The following is a 19,938-nucleotide window of genomic DNA, read 5'->3' as shown; positions in this document are numbered from 1 at the left end:
TGAACAATGGTGTCACATTTGTCACTTTCCAATCATCAGGCACCTCCCCCGCATCTAGGGATGATTGGAAAATTATGGCAAGCACTTCTGCTATCTCCTCCCCCAATTCCCTTAGCAACCTGGGATGCAAGCCATCTGGACCAGGCGACTTATCCACTCTAAGCATACCCAGCCTTTCTAGTACATCCTGTCGATCAATTTTCACACCTTCCATTCCTTCTACATTTTCCACTTCTACTGATATTTTTTCAGCATCCACCTCCTTAGTAAACACCAATACAAAGTACTCATTGAGTATTCTAGCCTTGCCTTGCGCCTCTAAGCATATATCACCTTCTTTGTCCTCAATAGGCCCCACCCCGCCTTACTATCCACTTACTGTTTACATGCCGGTAGAAGATTTTTGGGTTCCTTTTTTTGTTAACCGCCATTCTACTCTCATATTCTCTCTTTGCCAATCTTATTTTCCTCTTCACTTCCCCTCTCAACTTATTGTATTTGGTCTGGTTCTCCCTTGAAGAATTCACCTGACATTCATCATACATCCTCTTTTTTTGTTTCATCACCTTCTCTATCTCCCTCGTCATCCAAGGAGCCCTTGGTTTGGTTCCCTTACCCTTCCCTCTTGTTGGAATGTACCTAGCCTGTACTTGGAACACCTCCTCCTTAAAGATCTCCTATTGTACCATTACAGTGTTTCCTGTCAGTCTTTGGTTCCATTTTACTCTGGCTAGTTCCTTTCACATCCCATTGAAGTTAGCCCTATTCCAGTTTAGAAGTTCCACTCTAGATTGTTCCTTGCTCCTCCCCATTGCTAATCTAAATCTTATGATACGTTGATCACTTATACCCAAGTGTTCTCCCACAGACACTTGGTCGACCTGGCCCACCTCATTTCCCAGCACCAGATCCAGCAATGCCTCCTTCCTAGTTGGGCCAAGAACATACTGGTCAAGGAAATTCTCCTGAACACATTTCAGAAATTCCTCCCCCTCCTTTCCCTTTACCCTAGCATTGTCCCAATCGATATTTGGGTAATTAAAGTCCCCCAATATCACCACTCTAAACTCTTGCTTATCTCTGCGATTTCCCTGCAGATTTGCTCCTCTACCTCCCTCTCACTATTTGGAGGTCTGTAGAATACCCCCAATAGAGTGATCATACCCTTTTTGCTCTTCAACTGCCCATGACATCAAGGCAGCATATCACCAAGTATGGCATCAAGGAACCCTAGTAAAACTGAAGTCAATGGAAATCCGGGGGAAAACGTTCCACTGGCTGGAGTCATACCTAGCACAAAGGAAGATGGTTGTGGTGATTGAAGGTCAATCATCACAGCCCCAGGACATCGCTGCAGGAGTTCCTCAGGGCAGTGTCCTAGGCCGAACCATCTTCAGCTGCTTCATCAATGACCTTCCCTCCAACATAAGGTCAGAAATGGGGATGTTCGCTGATGACTGCACAGTGTTCAGCACCATTCACAACTCCTCAGATAATGAAGCAGGTAACATTCACGCCACAGAAGTGCCAGGCAATGACTATCTCCAACTAGTGAGAGTCTAACCACCTCCCATTGACATTCAACAACATTACCATCGCCGAATCCCCCACCATCAACATCCTGGGAGTCACCATCAACCAGAAACTTAACAGGACCAGCCACATAAATACTGTGGCAACAAGAGCATGTCAGAGGCTAGGTATTCTGCGATGAGTGTCTCACCTCCTGACTCCCCAAAGCCTTTCCACCATCTACAAGGCACAAGTAAGGAGTGTGATGGAATACTCTACACTTGCCTGGATGAGTGCAGCTCCAACAACACTCAAGAAGCCCGACACCACCCAGGACAAAGCAGCCCGCTTGATTGGCACCTCATCCACCACCTTAAACATTCACTCTCTCCACCATCGGCGTACTGTGGCTGCAGTGTGTACTATCTACAAGATGTACTGCAGCAACTCGCCAAGGCTTCTTCGGCAGCACCTCTGAAACCCGCGACCTCTTCCACCTAGAAAGACAAGGGCAGCAGGCGCATGGGAACACCACCACCTCCAAGTTCCCCTCCAATTCACACACCATCCGGACTTAGAAGTATATCGCCGATCCTTCATCGTCGCTGGGTCAAAATCCTGGAACTTCCACCTTAACAGCACTGTGGGTGCACCTTCACCAACGGACTGCAGCGGTTCAAGAAGGCGGCTCACCACCACCTTCTCAAGGGCAATTAGGGATGGGCAATAAATGCTGGCCTTGCCAGCGATGCCCAGATCCAATAAACAATTTTTTTTTAAAGCCTAGATTATGTGCTTAAGTCCTGGAGTGGGACTTTAGCTCCCGACCTCCTGACTTAGATGCAAGAGTGCTACCCACTGAGCCACAGCTGACACCTAGAGCTGTCTAACATTGGGCTTCTTGTTTTGCACTGACTCCCTTCCACTACTGGCGGTAACTCATTCAGCCCTTAGAGGATTCAACTGCCTCTGGAGCTCCCTTACCAGTTCCTTCCACTTTTCTCTTACTATAAGAACTCACTCATAATGCTTCTTTTCACTTGTGCTTTGAAACTGCTACCCTAACCCTAACCCTTTCAACTTTTCCCTTATGCTCTGCGCCCACTGTTTCGTTTCCTGCTTAATGTTGAACACTTTTGATGTTTTCCTGCACAAGGGTAGGATTTAAGAGACGTTTCTCAGACTGGCAGAAAGTGGTAAGTGATATCCCGCAACGATCTGTGCTGGGACAACTATTGTTCACCATAAACATAAATGATTTGGACTCAGAAATTGCAGGTTTGGTGTCAGAATTTGCAGATGATACCAAATGGTGGGGTATAGCTAATAATGTGGAGGACTGCACCAAAATACAGGCTTGCAGAGTGGACAGATAAAAGGCAAATTCAGTATAGCGAAGTGTGAGGTTGTTCATCTTGGTAGAAGGAATAAAGAAGCCCCTTATTCTTTGGAAGGTAAGAAACTAAATGGGGCAGAGGAGCAAAGATATCTAGGAATACTGATACATAAACAACTAAAAGTTGCAGCACAAGTTGATGTGGCCATAAGAACATAAGAAATAGGAGCAGGAGTAGGCCATTCAGCCCTTCAAGCCTACTCCACCATTCAATAAGATTATGGCTGATCTTCTACCTGAACTCCACATCCCTGCACTATCCCCAAATCCCTTAGTATCCAAATATCTATCAAGCTCTGTCTTGAATATACTCAACAGCTGAGCATTCACAACCCTCTGGGGTAGATAATTCCAAAGATTCACTGAGTGAAGAAATTTCTCCTCATCTCAGACCTAAATGGCCGACCTCTTATTCTGAGACTGTGACCCTTGGTTCTAGGCTCCCCAGCTAGGGGAAACATCCTCCCAGCATCTACCCTATCGAGCCCTCTCAGAATTTTATATGTTTCAATGAGATCACCTTTCATTCTTCTAAACTCTAGGGAATATAGGCCTAGTCTACTCAATCTCTTCTCATAGGACAATCCCCTCATCCCAGGAATCAGTCTAGTGAACCTTTGTTGCTCTCCCTCTAAGGCAAGTATATCCTTCCTTGGGTATGGAAACCAAAACTGTACACAATACTCCAGGTGTGGTCTCACCAAGGCCCTATATAATTGCAGTAAGACTTCTTTACTGTTATACTCCAATCCCTTTGTAATAAAGGCTAACATACCATTTGCTTTCCTAATTGCTTTCTGTACTTGCATGTTAACTTTCTGTGATTCGTGCACAAGGACACCCAGGTCCCTCTAAATACCAACATTTCTCAGTCTCTCACCATTTAAAAAATATTCTTTTATATTTTTCCTACCAAAATGGATAACTTCACATTCTCCACATTATATTCCATCTGCCATGTTCTTGCCCATTCACTTAACCTGTCAATATCCCTTTGTAACCTATTTGCATCCTTGTATCATCAGCAAACTTGGATACATTATACTCAGGCGGGCGGTCGAGGGGGTCGGTCGGCCCGATTGCCTGCCTCTCTTCCGCGGCCATGTTCGCACCCGGGTGGCCCTGGAGATGGAGCACGCGGTGTCCGCCGGCACGCTTGAGTACTTCCGCGACCGGTGGGTGCCGGGGGGACTGGAGTGCATCATCAACCCGGACAACATAATTTTAATTTGATTTGTTAAGTTTCATTTAAAGTTTTGTTAATTTACAGATAATTTGTTTACGTACCCAAACAAAAGAGTACACTCAGGCGGGCGGTCGAGGGGGTCGGTCGGCCCGATTGCCTGCCTCTCTTCCGCGGCCACGTTCGCGCCCGGGTGGCCCTGGAGATGGAGCACGCAGTGTCCACCGGCACGCTTGAGTACTTCCGCGACCGGTGGGTGCCGCGGGGGACTGGAGTGCATCATCAACCCGGACAACATAATTTTAATTTGATTTGTTAAGTTTCATTTAAAGTTTTGTTAATTTACAGATAATTTGTTTACGTACCCAAACAAAAGAGTACACTCAGTCCCCTCATCTAAGTCATTGATATAAATTGTAATTAGCTGAGGCCCAAGCACTGATCCTTGCGATACCCCACTAGTTACAACCTGCCAATCCAAAAATGACCTATTTATTCCTACTCTGTCCGATAACCAATCCTCAATCCATGCTAATTACCCACAATCCCATGAGCCCCAATTTTGTGTAATAACCTCTTGTGTGGCACCTTATCGAATGCTTTTTGAAAGTCCAAATACACCACATCCACTGGTTCTCCTTTATCTATTCTGCTAATTACAACCTCAAAAAACGCTAATGGATTTGTCAAACTCCATTTCCCTTTCATAAATCTGTGTTGACTCTGCCCAATCATATGATTTTCTAAGTGCCCTGTTACCACATCCCTAATAATAGCATTTTCCCTACTACTGATGTCAGGCTAACTGGACTGTAAATCCCTGTTTTCTCTCTCCCTCCGTTCTTGAATAGCGGGGTTACGTTTGCTACTTTCCAATCCACGGGGACCATTCTAGAATCTAGGGAATTCTGGAAGATCAAAACCAATGCATCCGCTATAGAATCATTACGGCACAGAAGGAGGCCATGCGGCCCATCGTGTCTGCGCCGGTCAAAAAAGAGCTATCCAGCCTAATCCCACTTTCCAGCTCTTGGTCCGTAGCTTGTAGGTTACGACACTTCAAGTGCATATCCAAGTACTTTTTAAATGCGACGAGGGTTTCTGCCTTTACCACCCTTTCAGGCAGTGAATTCCAGACCCCCACCACCCTCTGGGTGAAAAGGTTCTCCTCAACTCCCCTCTAATCCTTCTACCAATTACTTTAAATCTATCCCCCCTGGTTATTGACCTTTCTGCTAAGGGAAGTAGGTCCTTCTTATCCACTCTATCTAGGCCCCTCATAATTTTATACACCTCAATTAAATCTCCCCTCAGCCTCCTCTGTTTTAAGAAAACCCCAGCCGATCCATTCTTTTCCAATAACTAAAAATTCTCCAGTCCTGACAACATCCTCGTAAATCCCCTCTGTATCCTCTCTAGTGCAATCACATCTTTCTCATGCTCTCTGTAGCCACCTCTTTTAACAGTGCCCAGTGCTCCCCAATGGGGTCCAGTGTGCATTATGGTCCTCTTTTTATTGAACCAAATTACCTGTAAATTAACTGTAACTTAAAACTTTAAATAAACCTTGATAAATTAAACTAAAATTCGGTTTGCCAGGGTGACAATGCACTCCAGTCCCCGCGGCACCCACCGGTCTCGGAAGGCCTCAAGTGTGCCGGCAGACACCGCGTGCTCCATCTCCAGGGCCACCCGGGCGTGAACATAGCCGCGGAAGAGAGGCAGGCAATCGGGCCAGATGACCCCTTCGACCGCCCGCTGCCTGGACCTGTTAATGGCCACTTTGGCAAAGCCCAGGAGCAGTCCCACAAGGAGGTCCTCCGAAATTGGCTATGATAAAAGGGAGACATGGTGGCATAGTGGTTAGCACTGTTGCCTCACAGTGCCAGGGACCTGGGTTCAAATCTGGCCTCGGGTGACTGTCTGTGTGGAGTTTGCACATTCTCCATGGGTTTCCTCCGGGTGCTCTGGTTTTCTCCCACAGTCCAAAGATGTGAAGGTTAGGTTGATTGGCTATGATAAAATTGACCCTTAGTGTTAGGGGGATTAAATACGTGGGGTTATGGGGATAGAGTGGGATATGTAGGGGTTACGGGGATCGGGTGGGATATGTCAGTGCAGGCTCGATGGGCTGAAATGGCCTCTATCTGCACTGTGGGGTTTCTGTGATTTCTGTGACCTGCTCTCTGCACTGGGTGACTGAAGATCAGGAGCATGGGACTGAAGTGCAACCAAAAATCAAGGAGCAGTCCCTTTAAGTAATGGAACAGGGGCTGCAACCGCAGTGTGCATTATTTTTTTTTCACATTTACTGTTTTTTTAATTCTTTATTCAAGTACAACAGTACTTATACAACTCATCAATTACAAAGTAAATCCATTGACCACAATAATAAGAAAAGAATAAATCTGTGTGCATTATGGTGCTGCCAATACCGAGCACTCACTGCCAGTGCTCTGCGGCTGCGCGGGGCGACCAGCTCTTGGGCCAATAAGTCTCGCGGTGTTTGGGGAGTTCCGGGAACTCTCGCGAGTTCTAGCACCCTTCTCGCGATAGGTTGGCGCGGAGATGGCGGGCGGCCGGCTGGTTGCTGAGGGCCGCCTCAGCGCCGGCTGTTTCGCGCTCGGGGTGTCGGTCACCTTGGTGCCGGGGCTCGGTGGGTCCCAGTCCGGCTTCATCAGCCGCGCACTGATCGCCACCTACCTGGCCGTGATTAACGTGCTGTTACTGCTGCTGTACCGCGGCCTCCATTACCAGGTGAGGCCAGCGGAAGGGAGGAGCTGACGGTTGAGGGGGGATCCCCGGTCTTTGCTGAGTTAGTTGGCCTCAGGCCCAGGGGGCGGGTCGGGGCGGGGCGAGAAGAGGGAAAATCGGCTGCTGTTCTCGCCCCAGTTGCTATGCAGCGCCCCTTGGTGAATGGTGCGAGTAAGGACAGGGGTGGGGGAGGCTGGGCGTGCTGCCTCTTACAGTTGAATAGCACGCTCAAACTGCTCAGTTATCTGGTGCGGGTAATTTCTCTTTCCTCCCAGGATAACATTATCCCTATCCTCTTTGTACCAGTCTAGTACTGAAGGGAGTGCTGCTCCCTAAGCCTATCTACTTCTCTGTCCTCCTTTAAGACACTCCTTAAAACCTACCTCTTTGACCAAGTTTTTGGTCACTATCCCAAATATCTCCTTATGTGACTTAATGTCAAATTTTGTTTGATAGAACTCCTGTGAAGTGCCTTTGGATGTTTTACTACATTAAAGGTGCTAAATAAATGCAAGTTGTTGTTGCATTGACAGAGGTGTTGCCCTTTGGGGTGAGACATTAAACTGAGGGTACTGACTGCCATGGATCATAAAATCCCATGGCACTACTCAGAAGAGCAGCAGGTGTCATGGCCAATATTCTTCCCCTGGCAAACTTGCTCACTTGAGTGAGGTACTAGAGGGTAAATGGTGTCTGTAGAATCGTACCCCAGTGAGATTTACTCTGCTCCTGATGTTGGGATTAGCTCAGCAGAGGTTTATCTAGTTAAAGGTGGTTAAGGGGATCTCTCAGAGGCATGTAAAATACTGAATAGTATAAAGTTAATCTAGAATATACTACTGCAAGGTAAATCAGGTCAATAGAATAAAATAAGTTTAAATTTATGAAATGTAAATTTAAAATAGATCTTTGAAAAAAAACTACCTACTTAAAAGTGATAAATTACAAACACATTACAACACAGAAACACACCATTCAGCTCAACTGTTCCATGGTTGTCTTAATCCTATGTGTCTGCCTTATTTCCACATTCCTTTATCCTCTTTATCATCAATTACTTATCAACTTGTTTTTAAATGTTGACCTGGTCTCTGCTTCAGTCATTAACTCTGAGTGCATTCCAAAGCCTGACAACCATGTGTTTTTAAAGAAATAAGCTTCTCCTGCTTCTTGTCCTAAATTTCTTGCGTATAATCTGATTCTAGACCCCTCAATCACTGGAACAGTCTGTTTCTATCAACTCTGTCACATCCTTTCAATATTTTAAACACCTTTATCAAATCACCCTGTAATATCATTTGTTCTAACAAAACCGTCCCAATTTTTCATGTCTTCCTATTTTTACACAGAAGTACATAGAAATTACAGAACGGAAACAGACCATTTGACCCAACTGGCCTATGTCGGTACTTGTTAAGTCTTGCTGCCAATTTCAGTTTATCCTCTACTAACTCACTCTCCTCTCTGGGGGGGCCCCACCTCAGATTTAACACTTCTCTTTTCACTGATATATTTGTAGAATACTTTACTGTTTAATTTTTTTTTTAAGATTCTCCTAATTTTCCCTCCTTGCTTTCCTTATCTCTTTCGGGCTGCTCTGTCCTGGGTGGTATCAAGCTTCCTGAGTGTTGTTGGAGCTGCACTCATCCAGGCAAGTGGAGAGTATTCCATCACACTCCTTACTTGTGCCTTGTCGATTGTGGAAAGGCTTTGGGGAGTCAGAAGGTGAGACATGCACTGCCGAATACGTAGCCTCTGACCTGCTCTTGTTGCCACAGTATTTATGTGGTTGGTCCAGTTAAGTTTCTGGTCAATGGTAACCCCCAGGATGTTGATAGTGGGGGGTTCGGCGATGGTAATGCCGTTGAATGTCATGGGGCAGTGGTTAGACTCTCGCTTGTTGGAGCTAGTCATTGCCTGGCTCTTCTGTGGCGCGAATGTTACCTGCCACTTATCAGCGCAAGCCTGAATGTTGTCCAGGTCTTGTTGCATGTGGGCATGGACTGCTTCATTATCTGAGGAGTTGTGAATGGCACTGAACACTGCCGTCATCAGCGAACATCCCCATTTCTGACCTTATGTTGGAGGGAAGGTCATTAATGAAGGAGCTGAAGATGGTTGGGCCTAGGACACTGCCCTGAGGAACTCCTGCAGCGATGTCCTGGGGCTGTGATGATTGACCTTCAACCACCAGAACCATCTTCGTTTGTGCTAGGTATGACTCCAGCCAGTGGAACGTTTTCCCCCAGATTCCCATTGACCAGTTTTACTAGGGCTCCTTGATACCATACTCGGTGAAATGCTGCCTTGATGTCATGGGCAGTCGCTCTCACTTCACCTCTAGAATTCAGCTCATTTGTCCATGTTTGGACCAAGGCTGTAATGAGGTCGGGAGCCAAGTGGTCTTGGCGGAACCCAAACTGGGCATCAGTGAGCAGGTTATTGGTGAGTAAGTGCCGCTTGATAGCACTGTCGACGACACCTTCCATCGCTTTGCTGATGATTGAGAGTAGACTGATGGGGCGGTAATTGGCCGGATTGGATTTGTCCTGCTTTTAGTGGACAGAACATACCTGGGCAGTTTTCCACATTGTCGGATAGATGCCAGTGTTGTAGCTGTACTGGAACAGCTTGGCTAGCGACGCGGCTAGTTCTGGAGTGCAAGTCTTAAGCACGATAGCCGGGATGTTGTCGGACCTATAGCCTTTGCTGTATCCAGTGTGCTCAGCCATTTCTTGATATCACGTGGAGTGAATCGAATTGGCTGAAGACTGGCTTCTGTGATGGTGGGGACCTCAGAAGTAGGCCGATATGGATCATCCACTCGGCACTTCCGGCTGAAGATGGTAGCAAACACTTCAGCCTTGTCTTTTGCACTCACGTGCTGGGCTCCAACATCATTGAGGATGGGGATATTCATGGAGCCGCCTCCTCCCGTTAGTTGTTTAATGGTCCACCACCATTCATGACTGGATGTGGCAGGACTGCAGAGCTTTGATTTGATCTGTTGATTGTGGGATCGCTTAGCCCTGTCTATAGCATGCTGCTTCTGCTTTTTAGCATGCATGTAGTCCTGTGTTGCAGCTTCCCCAGGTTGTCACCGCATTTTTAGGTACGCCTGGTGCTGCTCCTGGCATGCTCTTCTACACTCCTATTGAACCAGGGTTGGTCCCCAGGCTTGATGGTAATGGTAGTGAGAGATATGCCGGGCCATGAGGTTACACATTGTGGTGGAATACAATTCTGCTGCTGCTGATGGCCCACAGTGCCTCAAGAATGCCCAGTTTTGAGCTATTTTGATCTGTTTTGAATCTGTCTCATTTAGCATGGTGATAGTGCCACACAACACGATAAAGGGTGTCCTCAGTGTGAAGACGGGATTTCGTCTCCACAATGACTGTGCGATGGCCACTGCTACCAATACTGTCATGGACAGATGCATCTGCGACAGGTAGATTGGTGAGGACGAGATCAAGTAGGTTTTTCCCCTCGTGTTGGTTCCCTCGCCACCTGTCGCAGGCCCAGTCTGGCAGCTGTGTCCTTCAGGACTCGGCCAGCTGGGTCAGTAGTGGTGCTACCGAGCCACTCTTTATGATGGACATTGAAGTCCCCCACCCAGAGTACATTCTGTGCCCTTGCTACTCTCATCAGCTGAGGGTGGTCGGTGGTAATCAGCAGGAGGTTTCCTTGCCCATGCTTGACCTGAAACCATGAGACTTCATGGGGTCCCGGAGTCAATGTTGAGGACTCCCAGGGCCACTCCTTCCCGACTGTATACCACTGTGCTGCCACCCCTGGTGGGTCTGTCCTGCTGGTGGGAGAGGACATACCCAGGGATGGTGATGGAGGAGTTTGGGGCATTGGCTGAAAGGTACGATTCTGAGTATGACTAAGTCAGGCTGTTGCTTGACTAGTCTGTGGGACAGCTCTGCCAATTTTGGCACAAGTCCCCAGATGTTGGTGAGGAGGACTTTGCAGGGTTGATTGGGCTGGGAGTGCTGTTGTCGTGTCCAACTGAGAGGCCATTTCAGAGGGCAGTTAAGAGTTAACCACATTGCAGTGGGTCTGGAGTCACACATAGCCCAGACTGGGTAAGGACGGCAGATTTCCTTCCCTAAAGGACATTATTGAACCAGATGGGTTTTTACGACAATCATGGTCATCATTCTGATACTAACTTTTTATTCCAGATTTATTTAATTAACTGAATTTAAATTCCCCAGCTGCCGTGGTGGGATTTGAACTCGTGTCTCTGGATCATTAGTCCAGGCCCCTGGATTACTAGCCCAGTGACATTACCACTATGCCACCGTTCTACAGCCTGTCCCTCCTTCACCAATATTCTCTCTCCTCCTTTTGTATCTATTCTGTCCCTCCTAAAAATAGTATAACCTGATATGTTTTCCCCCTTTCACTTCCTTCCTAGTTTAAATGACTTTTGGTTTCTCTGTTTATCCATTTCCCAGTTCAGCTGCATTCCTGTTCAAATGTAGCCCATCCTATGGAATTGCTCCCATCTTCCCCAGAACTGATGCCAATATCCCATAAATTGGAAACCCTCCTCCTGACACCACCCTTTACCCCCGTGTTGAGCTCCCTAATCTTCCGATCCTTCCCTATTCCAGCACGTGGCGGGGAACATAACCTGGAGATTACCACCCTTGAAGTCCTGCTCTTAAACTGCTTTCTAATCTCCTAAACTCCTTTTGCAGAATTGCAGGCTTTTCCTTTCCTGTGTCGTTGGCTCCCACTGGCTGCTGCCCCTCCCCTTCCATAATCTTTTCTAGTCTTTCCGAGATTATCTCTTACCTTGGCCCCTGGGAGGCAACAAAGCATGTTCTGGCCCCCTCCCCGGTGTGCTCTCTGCTCAAGCTGTTTGGAGTAATGCAGCAGGTAAGGCAAGTAGTCAGATATTCTGGGAGTTCAAAAATGCGAGTGCACGTGTTGGGCGAGCTGGAGTACTCGTGGGATCAACTCAGTGGATCACGTCCCTTTTCTCAGCCATGGCATTTTTGTTAAACTGTTCTAGTTATGTGCAGCTGCTCTTGAACCACTTGTTAAGGCCGTTTCTCAAATGTATTTCCCGACTTTTAATCTATGCCCCTAGGTTGCTGTGAGGGCCTGTTTCCTCGGCTTCGTTTGTGGCTGTGGTTTAATACTGAGCTTTGGAGGATCGTCATGGCAACATTTTGGCTGGTAAGCTAACTGTTGGTAGATTGCAGGTGGTGTGCAGGAGAAAGGCTTGATGGGCAGAATAAACTTTCCTTGTTGATTGCTACCTCATGTTCAAAGATTTTGTTCACTGGTTCAAAAGTCGATTCTCTCAATGCCTGCTGTTCAGCCCTCCCGGGTCCACCTGTCATTTTGTTCTGTGAGCAATGTCCTGGAAGATTCACTAATATATACTTTAAAGAGATACACATTTGTGACCAGTGACTTTAGGGCGACTCTCCCAAAATACTCTTGTGTTATATATTTTTTTTCAACAACCATCTGCCACAAGCTGCAAAAAATAAAAAAGGGAGCAATACACTCAGACATTGCGATTGATTTCCTGGCACCCAGTGAATGCAGATTATAGAAATGTAACATTTGAAGAGTAATTCTCATCCCAGTACTTTCCCCCTCTGACTGCTAGCCGCAGGCAGTGACTCGACTCCCTGTGATGACTCTTCTGTTTTGTAGTTGGCACAAAGTGCTCTTGCATTTCAGAGCAATACTGCAAGTTTCTGTTTCTTCTTCCATAGGTACTTGTGCTCTCTGAGTTTTTTCCATTATTCGGAATACCTGGTGACTGCGGTTATCAATCCCAGGTCCCTCTCTCTGGACTCCTTCCTGTTAAACCATAGTGTGGAGTACAAGCTAGCAGCCATGTCATCCTGGGTGGAATTTACGATCGAGAAGCTTCTCTTTCCAGGTGAGTGAGCGAGTTGTGGCATTGTTTTGTTTTCGGATTTACAGGGTGTGGTGGCATGTTTGAGGAGTGGCACAAAGATCAGTACTGAACTCTCCCTGCCCATTCTAAACCTGGTGTGGTTTGTAGTATACGCCCAGATTTACACTCTGCTGGTGTGATGCATTGAGACAAAATTGCTACATCCCAAAATCATTGCAATTTGACTGAGTGTTAATGATTTGACCGTGCAGACCAAAGCCCAATCTTGTCCTTGTGTAACATTCACTTCATGGTAGTGATCGGACATTGGTAATTTTTATTTTTGCCTCTCTAGCCCAGGGCAATGTGGCTTATTTGTAATGCTCCAACTGTTGCCGCGACTGAGATCAGCTAACTCCTGGAGCATGAACCCAACCTGGGACCTTCCTGCTTTGTATAGCTCTGTTCCATGCCATTGAGTGCATCTTTGGAGAGTTGGTCAAGATAGAGCAATCCTGCAACTCAGTCGGACTCTTCATCCACTCCAGCAAAAGGGGCACATGATTAGGTAACTGGTTCGATTGCCCCCTGGTTTCTCATTCAAAGCAATTTGAGGAACTTCTAAATTTTGTTGCTGTTACAGGTTTTCGGAATATTTATTTTTACCCTGTAGATCCCAGCATGCCCCCTGAGTATTCAGTTTGTAAAATCATAGCCAGTGAGCGCCCAGAATCTCCACTCTTGGCACATTCCTTGTTGGATCTCCTGACTGTCTTGATACCTCACTAATGTATGTTCATCAACGAAGACCTGAATAATAAGTGGTGCTGAATGAAGTCACCCCTCGCTGAAAGGAATGGCCAGCATAGCTCAGTAGCTGTGACATTTAAGAGCTGGACTCCAAATTTTGAGTAGTTGGTTTGGACTCGGGCCTGAATAAAGCATTCACATCGGGGAGGGGGGAGTGGCGCGCTTGTTCATCTCAGTTGAGTTGTCTGAGTAAAATGGGAGATGGCTGTGGGGATGTCCCCTCACTTGACCACAACATCTGACGGGAGCCTTATTGTCTGTCTTTGGAAAGTTGGGCAGAGTACAGCAGACGTGAAACCCTTTTGCTGTAGACCACAGTCTCGCCCACCACCGACTTCTGCAGCCGCAAGGACAGCATGAGGCACACTGTCGCCCAGCTGCTTGTGTTTTTTCCCAAATTGCTTTCTTCGCCTCCATTTCCTCCCCCTTTTCTCCAGAGGGGTGTTGACTTTTGCTGGGTACAGTTTCACGGCAAACTGAGACCTCGCCTGTGTAGCCTTTCTTCATCTGTGAATCTGTAAGCCTAGTGTCGATAGACGATGCACTGGGTAGGGGTGGAGATCACAGCTAAGCCCAGTCTGACATCCATACACGTGCATTTTCCAGCAAGAGCCACTGGATATTGATCAGGAATGGGAGTCCTGGCTCGTCTCTTTCCCCCCACCCACTCCCCAAATCCTGATGGCTGACATCGACTAAATCAGCACAAATTGGAAATTGAAAAAAGTAAAAGCAAAATACTGCGGATGCTGGAAATCTGAAATAAAAGCAGAAAATGCTGGAAATACTCAGCAGGTCAGGCAGTGGAGAGAGAGAAAGAGAGAGTTAACTTTTCAGGTCGATGACCTTTCATCAGAACTGAAGATACTGGATCTGCTGGGGAACATGTTACATCCCTTTTGTCATTTAATCACTCCTGCCCTCTGCCCTATCACAGACCTTCCCTTTTGTTCTTCCCTTCACTACCCACCATGCCCCCTCACTTTTTCACTGGCTCTGTACTTGCTTAAAAACTGTTATTCTCTTCCAGTTCTGATGAAAGGTCATCAACCTGAAACGTTAACTTCTGTTCTTCTCTCTACAGAGGCTGCCTGACCTGCTGAGTGTTTTCCAGCATTTTTTCTGTTTCAATAATGGAGAAAAATAAATCGCTTTGCTGTTCACTTGCAGACATGAAGCAAATCACGTGGCTCAGTTTCTTCGGTTTGTTGATGGTCCTGGTCGGGGAGTCGCTGCGCAAGGCGGCCATGCTGACCGCCGGGTCAAACTTCAATCATATCGTACAGAACGAGAAGGCCGAGACACACAGGCTTGTCACCTCTGGAGTCTACTCCTGGTCCAGGCACCCCTCCTACGTGGGCTGGTTTTACTGGAGTATCGGCACTCAGGTAGGTTCATCATTGGCTTCTGCACCCTCGCCTCTGAGACAGAAGGTTGTGGGTTCAAGTCCCACTCCAGAGGCGTGAGCAGAAAAAAAAAATCTAGGCTGACACTCTAGTGCAGTACTGAGGGAGTGCTGTCGGAAGGTGCCATCTTTCGGATGAAACGTTAAACCGAGGCCCCGTCTGCCCCCTCGGGTGGACGTAAAAGATCCCGCGGTCACTATTTCGAAGAAGAGCAGGGGAAGTTCTCCCCGGTGTCCTGGCCAATATTTATCCCTCAATCAACATCACTAAAACAGGTTATCTACTACAACTACAACTTGTATTTATATAGCATCTTTAATGTAGTAAAACGTCCAAAGGCGCTGCACAGGAGTATTAAAAGACAAAAAATTTGACACCGAGCCACACAAGGAGAAATTGGGGCAGGTGGCCAAAAGCTTGGTCAAAGAGGTAGATTTTAAGGAGCGTTTTAAAGGAGGAAAGAGAGGTAGAGAGACGGAGAGGTTTAGGCAGGGAATTCCAGAGCTTAGGGCCTAGGCAACAGAAGGCACAGCCACCAATGGTTGAGCGATTTATAATCAGGGATGCTCAAGAGGGCAGAATTAGAGGAGCGCAGATATCTCTGGGTGGAGGGGGGTTGTGGGGCTGAAGGAAATTACAGAGATAGGGAGGGGCGAGGCCATGGAGGGATTTGAAAACAAGGATGAGAATTTTGAAATCGAGGCATTCCTTAACCGGCAGCCAATGTAAGTCAGCGAGTGCAGGTGTGATGGGCGAATGGGACTTGGTGCGAGTTAGGACACGGGCAGCCGAGTTTTGGATGACCTCAAGTTTACGTAGGGTAGAATGTGGGAGGCCAGCCAGGCGTGCGTTGGAATAGTCAAGTCTAGAGGTAACAAAGGCATGGATGAGCGTTTCAGAAGCGGATGAGCTGAGGCAAGGGCAGAGATGGGCGATGTTACGGAGGTGGAAATAGGCGGTCTCCTACTCGTGATGCCGATGTCGCACTATGTAATACAGACAAGGTGGGTCCATGCTTCTGAAATCTAGACCCACTTTTCATGGGGACAGAGAGCTGAAGTTTGAGGCACAGGAAAACAAGCCTCTTTCCATTGGCCTCCAACACGTAGAGTGAAAAGGGAGAGCAGCGTTGGAAGGTCACGCGTATCAGTGCTACACTCCTGGAGCCCTGGTACCAATCTGTAAGTGCCATAAAAGGTGATTGGGTTCCAGGATCTGAAAGGGTTCTCCCACCCAATGAAAATTGGAGGGGGGTGGGGGGGAGCTGTGGTCTGGATTCACAGGATTGGTTTCCTCAAGGCTGATTAGCACATTAAACGAAGTGTGGGGGTGGGGTTCGGACAAGCTCCCAGGACATCCTGCTCTCTAAACTCCACTTCCACCGGGGCTGTGACTGGTACTGGTTCCAGCACAAACTATTGCAGTGTGGTACAATTGGAATGCAGTTGTATCTTTTTTTTCTTTCCCCTGCTACACAATCCAAGTGCACTGGTAGATGAAACTGTTAACAGCCATCACCCAGGTAATGAGCTAATCGTTGCCTCTTTTTTTCTTTCAGGTAATTTTGTGTAACCCCATTTGCATCGTAGGATACACGCTGGCTTCATGGCGTTTCTTCCGTGAACGCATCGAGGAAGAAGAGTTGACTTTGATCCAGTTTTTCGGCGAAGACTATCAGCAGTACAAGAAACGTATTCCAACGCGGCTTCCCTTCATCCAAGGCGCCAAAATAGAGCCGTGAAGTGGGAAGAGACGGGAAGAGAGAAATGCACAATCAAAACGGGCCTCGAATACACGGGCTGCCGTTTAATCCTTAGCACCTGAATATTGTTTGATTTCAGCCTTGAAAAGAATTCCACGGCTGTTGCTGTTGAATAGGTTAGCTAGCTTCAGTCTGTTAGAGCAAGAGTGCGGTGCTGCACAGGGGCGTTGTGTTGTGGATAGCGGGAACTGGAAACGCAGTGCGAATTGTAGAGGCCACTCGCTCCAGCTATTACTTTGACAAAGCCATTCGTTATAGACTTGGTACTTCACGTAAAGACTGTCCGTTTTTGACCAAAAAGAAAGTACATGGAGGGCTGCTTTATACTGTGTAGGGATGCCGCAGTATTGCAATATACCAACATACTGTATCAGGAAAGGTAAATTCCATAATTATCAGTCTCTTACTGTAAACACGGGATAATCATGGTCTATAGAACTGCTTTTTATTTTATCTGGGCCAAAAACTTGTTACATTTTATTCAGGAAGATGCTAACATTAGTGATATTTTACATTGCTCTCTGTTTAAAAAAATTCCCCTCTGGGTCCTGGTTACACATCCAGCCAGGCTGACGGGATGGAAGTTTCCTCTACGGGTGCCGTCTCAACCCAATTCCTACTGGGCATGGGCCCATTCTGCAATCTGTCTCTAATTTTGGATGAATTGGCATTCTCACAAGAGAAGTGAGCCGGGGAGTGGTCATATTGGTGCAAAAGATGGTGCCCTTCTGAGGTTGGAGCTGAGGCACATTGTTGGGACAGTGTAGAGGGAGCTTTACTCTATCTAACCCGTGCTGTACCTGACTTGGGACTACCTAATGCTAACGCTGGGTGCCTGAAAGTGTCCCATTACCCAGCACTGACATCTCTCACCTTGAAAAATGTACACAAAAAAGTGACCACATTCTATTGAGTACAATTTGATTACCTCTGCACCGTTGAGGGAGAGAGAAGGGGAAAACATTACCTACTTAAATATGAAAAGAAAAACTGCAAATGCTGGAAATCTGAAATAAAACAGGGGCTTACCTGAAATACTAAGCTGTCTTTTTTTTTTTTCCTCTTTCACATGCTGACTGCCTCACTGTGCTTTCCAGCATTTTCTAGTTTTTGTAGCAACATAGATATGTTTTTTGATCCTGAATCTAAGCCCGGCCCTGAGCTACCATGAGCAGGGTCAGTGCATATCCATGTGTGTGGAGATTTCATCGAAATTTGCATATTAAGGTTTCCTTTTGGAATTTACCAGTCCATATCTTTTAAATTAAAGAGAAATTCTGCATCAAAGTACCATCTGTCATCTTGAAGTTGTCTGATTCTCATCTCAATTTTTCTTGTCTCTTTCACGACTCCCCTTTCCCTGGGCCAATCAATGTGAAAGTAGCTACCCAATGAATATTGATCACTATCCCAATATCGTGTGTATTGGTACTCCCATTTTGGGCCATCATCAACAACTTGCTTTTTAGTGCCTTTAATGAAGAAAAATGCCTTGGTGCTTCATAATCAGACAAAATGGATGCCCAGCCAAAGATGCTGATTTTCGGAGGGGTGACCAATAGCTTGGGCAAAGAAGTGGGAAAAATTTGCAGGGCTATGGGGAAAGAACAGGGGAGTGGGACTAATTGGACAGCTCTACCGAAGAGCCAGCACAGACATGATGGGGTGAATGGCCTCCTCCTGTGCTGTAAGATTTTGTGAATTTTAAGGAGGAGGTTGGAGGGGTTTAGGGAGCGAAGGCATAGCTGCCAAAGGTGGGGTGAGGGGAGGGGAACATGCATAAAAGATCCGAGTCTGTGGGAGTGTTCGCGGGGAAGGTTGTAGGACTGGATCGAGTTACTTACTCGCTAATGCCAGGGATTTTGTGATTAGCTTGCAGTAATTGTGTTATTGTACTGTGCAACATGACCGCTAATTCAGACAATGGCTGCTATCCGTAATTGAGCATGTCAAGACAGCGGAGATGAATGAAAAGCAGAATTCGAAACATCTAATTGCTGCGGGGTAACGTCACTGAATGCATTTAGCAAATTGCTCCAACAGAAGTAATTGCTATAATTTAGCGAAAAAATTGTACTCGAGTCAATGCAGCTTAACGTGAGACCTATTTCTGTGAAATTATTCACTCATCACCTCATTGCTCCCACCTCTACAATCACTAGCAATAGACATCGACCTATAACTTCACCCTTTATGTTGCTCAAAATGCTTTACGTAGATGGACAAAAATCTGAAATTGTACTTCAGGTATTTTTCTCAGTTCGAGTGGACACTAAACAAAAGTTTTGCACACCCACTGTACGCTTCGCTGAAAACCCAGTGACAACATCGCAGTGGGTAAATGTGCATCAGAATGTTATTGCTTCTTTGCAGAGTAAATGAACCTAGTGTGTGTTAATACTTATACAGGCCTGATTTAAAAGTTTTATTTTGATAGCTGTGAGAGCAGATGAGTGAGCACCTTCTGGGCTGCCATTACATCGGATATACGGCACAAACAGGCCATTTGGCCCAACCAGTCCATGCCGGCGTTTATGCTCCACTCCAGCCTCCTCCTGTCTTTCCTCATCTAACTCTATCAGCATAACCCTCTATTCCCTTCTCCCTCATGTGCTTGTCTAGCCTCCCCTTAAATGGATCTATACTATTCGCTTCAACCACTCCCTGTGGTAGCGAGTTCCACATTCTCACCACTCTTTGGGTAAAGAAGTTTCCTCTGAATTCCCTATTGGATTTCTTGGTGACTATCTTATATTGATGGCCTCTAGTTATGCTCTTCATCACAAGTGGAAACATTCGCTGTGTCCACTCGATCAAAACCTTTCATAATTTTTTAGACCTCTATTAGGTCACCCCTCGGCCTGTTTTCAAGAGAAGAGAGACCCAGCCTGTTCATCTTTTTCTGATATGTATACCCTTGCATTTCTGGTATCATCCTTGTAAATCTTCTCTGCACCCTCTCCAGTGCCTCTATATCCTTTTTATAATATGGCGACCAGACTGTATGCAGTACTCCAAGTGTGGTCTAACCAAGGTTCGATACAGGTTTAGCATAACTTCCCTACTTTTCAATTCTATCCCTCTAGAAATAAACCCCAGTGCTTGGTTTGCTTTTTTTATGGCCTTGCTAACCTGTGTCACAACTTTGTGATTTGTGTATTTGTACTCCTAGATCCCTTTGTTCCTCTACCCCACCTAGACTCGCACCCTCCAAGTAATAAATGACCTACCAAAATGTAA

The 19,938-nt window shown here is 46.5% G+C and overlaps 1 protein-coding gene across 3 annotated transcripts; it reads left to right on the top strand.

The window, feature by feature from the left end:
• Positions 1-6,574: 6,574 nt before the first annotated feature.
• On the top strand, positions 6,575-19,938 carry icmt (isoprenylcysteine carboxyl methyltransferase). Of its 3 annotated transcripts, XM_085967226.1 has the most exons (7): positions 6,770-6,848; positions 8,195-8,251; positions 8,463-8,570; positions 11,953-12,041; positions 12,593-12,762; positions 14,701-14,918; positions 16,495-19,938. In XM_085967226.1, the coding sequence occupies exons 2-7, from the start codon at positions 8,246-8,248 to the stop codon at positions 16,675-16,677; spliced, it is 774 nt and encodes a 257-aa protein (XP_085823352.1). In that variant the 5' UTR covers positions 6,770-6,848; positions 8,195-8,245; the 3' UTR covers positions 16,678-19,938. The 3 variants fall into 3 exon arrangements, with proteins under 3 accessions (XP_085823350.1, XP_085823351.1, XP_085823352.1); XM_085967224.1 differs by lacking the exon at positions 8,195-8,251 and having other exon boundaries at positions 6,575-6,848; XM_085967225.1 differs by lacking the exons at positions 8,195-8,251; positions 8,463-8,570 and having other exon boundaries at positions 6,596-6,848.

This window comes from Somniosus microcephalus, chromosome 25 (genome assembly GCF_052327205.1).
Source record: "Somniosus microcephalus isolate GS21.2 chromosome 25, FLI_Smic_1.0, whole genome shotgun sequence".
Lineage (NCBI taxonomy): Eukaryota > Metazoa > Chordata > Chondrichthyes > Squaliformes > Somniosidae > Somniosus > Somniosus microcephalus.
The sequence above is the reverse complement of the archived record's forward strand: the minus strand, read 5'-3'. Positions and strand labels throughout refer to the sequence as shown.